General features: G+C 51.8%; 1 protein-coding gene across 1 annotated transcript; it reads left to right on the top strand.

Annotated features, from left to right (window-relative positions):
• Positions 1-376: 376 nt before the first annotated feature.
• LOC126539623 (neprilysin-1-like) lies at positions 377-3,498 on the top strand. The gene is made up of 2 exons (XM_055075326.1): positions 377-385; positions 1,405-3,498. Exons 1-2 carry the CDS (start codon positions 377-379, stop codon positions 3,496-3,498), a joined length of 2,103 nt encoding a protein of 700 aa, XP_054931301.1.
• The last annotated feature ends 1,100 nt before the right edge of the window (positions 3,499-4,598 follow it).

The raw sequence follows: 4,598 nt of genomic DNA, 5'->3' as shown, positions 1-4,598 counted from the left end.
TGATCAGTGCTGTGCCTTGACCTGCCTGCCCCTGCTTTCCCGTTGGCCAGAAGGCGCCACTGAACCAAAATTCTGTAAGGGAGCCAATTTTCACAGTCGACATTTTTGCACAGCTACAAATAGCATAACGGCGCTTATTAAGGGGTCGCAACAGCGCCGGCCTTATCCGGGTCCGTAGCTGCTGGGCTTGGGTCCAGGTCAGGTCCGAGCCCTGTTCAAGCCCGGGACGTGGACCTGGCCGAGCCCAGGCTCTTGAGCAAGCTCGAGCCCGAGCAGTGATGTAATCCTAATCCCTGACAGTTTTAGGAATAATCGGTTTTTCAGACAGTTTGATTATGAATTGCAGACTTGTGTTAGAAAGTGGAATTGCTACTTTATGTCTACGGTGAGCATGTAATGACATGCGCAATCTAAACACGGTAACTTTGATGAAGGTGTACATCTTCATATCTTAAACCAGCGCTCTTCAGCTTAAACAGTGAAAACAACCACGCGGGATTGGACGTCTTGGATATTTTTTCTTCGGTTGCAAGGTTGCATTCATGTTACTAAAATTTTTAGGAGGAACAAGCGCACAACTTTGACACCAGACATCATGTTATGCATGTAGTAACATGAGCTCTGGAACAGCAGTTACGTGTACTTCACTCCTGTAAATTTTACTCAGATAGATGTCAATTTCGGGCACAAAGAAAAATATTCAGAACATTGAACTCTCTCGAATAAAATCAATACTTTAGGTAAAAAGTACCGGTTCCTTATAACACGTGGAAGTTTACACTTTTCCGAAAGCAATAAAAATGATTGTTTCCTCATGAGACCTGAAGACAGCTCAGGGACATAATCTCTCTTAGAGTTGATACTCATTGCCGCCTGGTACTTTACGACCGCGAAAAATTAGTTTCTTTAAAATACCACTGTTGAGATGCCAGAAGCAGCATATTCATGTGCATGAACAAAGTAACCTTATCTGCCTCACGTGTGTTATGGTAAACACTGCGATCCTATGTATAAGCACAAAGATAAAGGTGCAACATCCTGTGGTTGCATGGTTGCCATGTTGGCGCTGCGTCCCCAGATTTTCATGTCATATTTTCGGTTCTCTAGACACTCTTCATGGTTCTCAATTTTCATCGTATGTAGTGAGACAATGGCTTATGTCGAAATTGGCGCCAGTTTCCTCCAAAGCTGGCGCCAAGAATACGATTAAACCACTACCACAAAGTTCTGCATGTGTTCTTTTAAAAATCATATTGCTGCATTATTGGAGTGAATGGTTCATGGGGCGAATACGTTATATAATCGCTTCCCAGCTGATCTGGAGATGGATTGAAGGCACTGTGCAATCAAAAAGTCAAACGTGCCTCAGGAGGATACATTGGCGTTTCTCTTGCGAAAGCGCAGGCAACGCCAGAGCTTAGCACCAGGCGACGACGGAAGCTTCCATCGGGCCCGGGCTACGACGACGACGACGACGACGACATCGACCTCGCCGCCATCGAGGCCGCGGGAAAGCGCGTCCGTTACTTCATGGGATCGCTGGGTGCCCTCGTCGTCCTGTTCGCTGTGCTGGTAGTGGTCCTGCCGTTCTTCACAGAGCCGATGGCCATAGGCCCGGGCTCCGTGGTGTGTGCCTCGCCGATTTGCGCCCTGTACGGCCTGCGTCTCTCGACTTCGGTGAACGAGTCGAGCGAGCCCTGTCGGGACTTTTACGAGTTCGCCTGCGGTGGCTGGAGTCAAGTGCACGATGGCACGTCAGCGCTCAGAGTGATGGCCGACGCCGTTCTCGACCAGCTAGTCGCGCAGCTCCGCGAGCTGTCCGCGGGGAGTGACGGAAACCAGACGGCAATGATGAAGGCGGCCATACTGTACCAGACATGCGAGGCTGTGGTTCGTCACGGAAGGGACGAACTGCCACAGTTTCGAAATATACTGGACGCCGTTAACCTGCGATGGCCGCGAGAGACCCGTCAGCCGAAGCTATTGGACATCCTAATCAATCTGGCAGCGGAGAAAGGATACGCTCCAGTCTTCGAATTGCGTTACAACGCGAGTAGCCACCAGCTGTGCATCGAACCAATTTACCAGCTAAAGCACATATTCGAGATAAGGGCCACGCAGAGAGACACAGGGAAGTACTGGAGCTACTACCTAGTGTACTGCTCCGTCTTCGGAATGCCCTCACCACGAAAGAGTGTCTTTGATGAGTTAGACGCGCTAGAGTCGGCTGTCATTCCATATATAGACGATGCGTACCGGACAGGCAAGCCGGTGACACGCTTCTTTGATTCGCTGGACAACATGGTTGCAGAGATGGGAGGCTTCGGCATCGAAGAGTGGTTGGAGGCTACAAACCGTCACGTGGGTGTCGTCAGGAGTATCAACGTCACGCACTGGCAAGCGCTCAAAGTTCTAGGGACATTAGCGGCTGCTTTGGGCAGCGCGTCCCTATTTCGCTGCCTCGAGTGGTGGATAGTGCAGGACCTGGGACCCTGGTTCCACGGGGAGTTGGCGGCGTTAGAGTACGGCGGCTCGAGGCACTCGCACGACCTGCGCGCGCGACAGTGCCTCGGACTCGTGGAGCGATACATGGGCGTGATCGCGTGGGCGCCGGTCTCAACTCCCACCGACGTCGTGGATGACGTCACGCACGTCGTTCGCGCCGTATGGAAAGCTACCCCATTCGGCAGCGCATCCAACGGTAAGGACGGATTGTCGATGCTCGTACCAGAATCGCCACCCGCTGCACACTTCGTAACTCAGAAAACAGTCGAGAAGATGGAGTCGCTCTACGAGCAGTATCCCGCCATGACGAAGGCCAGCTTCGTGGAGAACTTGATGAAAGCGATGAGGACGCGTCACTCGCTGCGCTCCCAATTCCACCGAGAGAGAGTCTCGTTCTCTTCCAGGATGTCGATGGCCGCGGCACCGGTCGAAGTCTACGATTCCCAAGAGCGCAAGCTGATAATGTTTCCGTTCGCGCTGACTTCTCCCCTTTACGAAGACGGAATCGTCGCGAGCGTGAAGTTTGCCGGCCTCGGTTCCAAGATCGCCGACGCCATCTTTAGGAACGCTACTTCGGCGTACAGGTCCTCGCAAGGAGGCCAGCTGCCAGCTTTGCTGGCCGATTTCGTCACCTGCCTCAGGGCTTCGTACGACGAGCCGAACACTGACAACCGCGTCGCTACGCCAGAGCTCGACCACATCTCCCGAGCGTTCGCGCTCGAAAGTTCGTGGCGCGCGTTTCGCGCCGAAGCCTTACTGGGCAGCGGAGGAGAAGACGTGCGGCTGAAGAACTTCGATGGCTACAGCGCGGAGAAGACCTTCTTCGTGACGTGGTGTCACGTACTGTGCTCCACCGACGAACCCGGCATGGCGAAGCGCTCCTGCAACGCGGCGCTCAAACAGAGCAGCGACTTCGCGGAGGTGTTTCGTTGCGAGAAAGCGGACGCCATGGTTAGTTCGGACAGTTGCAGAGTCCCTTGGGCTCTCGACTAAGGAGAGTAGTGACTACGTGGCCACTGATGCTGAACAATGTACGTGTTGCGGTTCTGTGCATACTTGCCAGTGGCGTGATTCCTGCGGGCTAGTTCAATAAGGGCGCATGACCAACGCAGACGCGCCTTTACACGAATGTGTCATTCCAAGTGTATTTTACAGACTCGTCGATATTCGAAATCAGACGATCCCTCCTGGAAAGCTCACTTTCCGATTTAGTGGTGTCATTTTCTCTGGACAAGTATGCATAACGAATCAGCTTAAGATTGTAGATGTGCATTGTATCGAATGAATAAGTCCTACCACATCTTGTAGAGCGGCCAACAGGCGCTGCCAGCATAAATTTGCAACCCACCCAGAGGCTTGACAAATAAAACCTCAGACGTGTAGAAACCCAACGACTAGAGACTCGTCTGCGTCGAACACGAAATGTGTCGCAGAATGCGGCAGTACAAATTATGCGGTACAGGCCACTTCGACGTGTTATCAGATCAAGCATTCAGGAAAAAAAGTTCTCACGCTATAGAATCGTTCGTAAAAGCAGAAGACAGCCAATCGTGACGTTGAACATATTACGCTAGCAAAGAGCACTCACCAATGAAAAGCTATGTATCGAAATCGTCTCAGGTGTTCAAATCTCAGAAAGCTAGCATAATACCTGTATGTATACGCATGTCAAGTTCCAAACATACAGTAATGATGTCTTCAAGTAACAAATGGTGTACTGTCACTCCCTGATAATTACACATTTGTCAAGGATGATTGGAGAACTATATTTGCTTAACCCCACCACGCCGCGCACCGTTCCATAAATATGGAGAGACGCGGATAATTTGCTGCTTCCGGTCACCAAAAAGCGCCGTGCAGATAGTTTCGGAGACGTCCTTCAACAAACCTCGAGTCCGTCTGAGCTCTTAGAATAGTTAGCGGCCGAAACTCACTGGTCTTTCACGCGCAGAAATACTGCACAGCGCTCACGCGGCAGCGCGTTCGCCACGAGACCACGTGGGGGTCCGTTCTACCACGCACAAGTTTTCACGAGTGCCGATGCTGCGCTCAGCACACACCGTCGCGGCCCCATAGAACCCCGAATAGAGACG

The sequence above is a fragment of the Dermacentor andersoni genome, chromosome 11 (genome assembly GCF_023375885.2).
Source record: "Dermacentor andersoni chromosome 11, qqDerAnde1_hic_scaffold, whole genome shotgun sequence".
In the NCBI taxonomy this organism is placed as follows: Eukaryota; Metazoa; Arthropoda; class Arachnida; order Ixodida; family Ixodidae; genus Dermacentor; species Dermacentor andersoni.
This window is presented reverse-complemented; position numbering and strand designations above follow the sequence as displayed.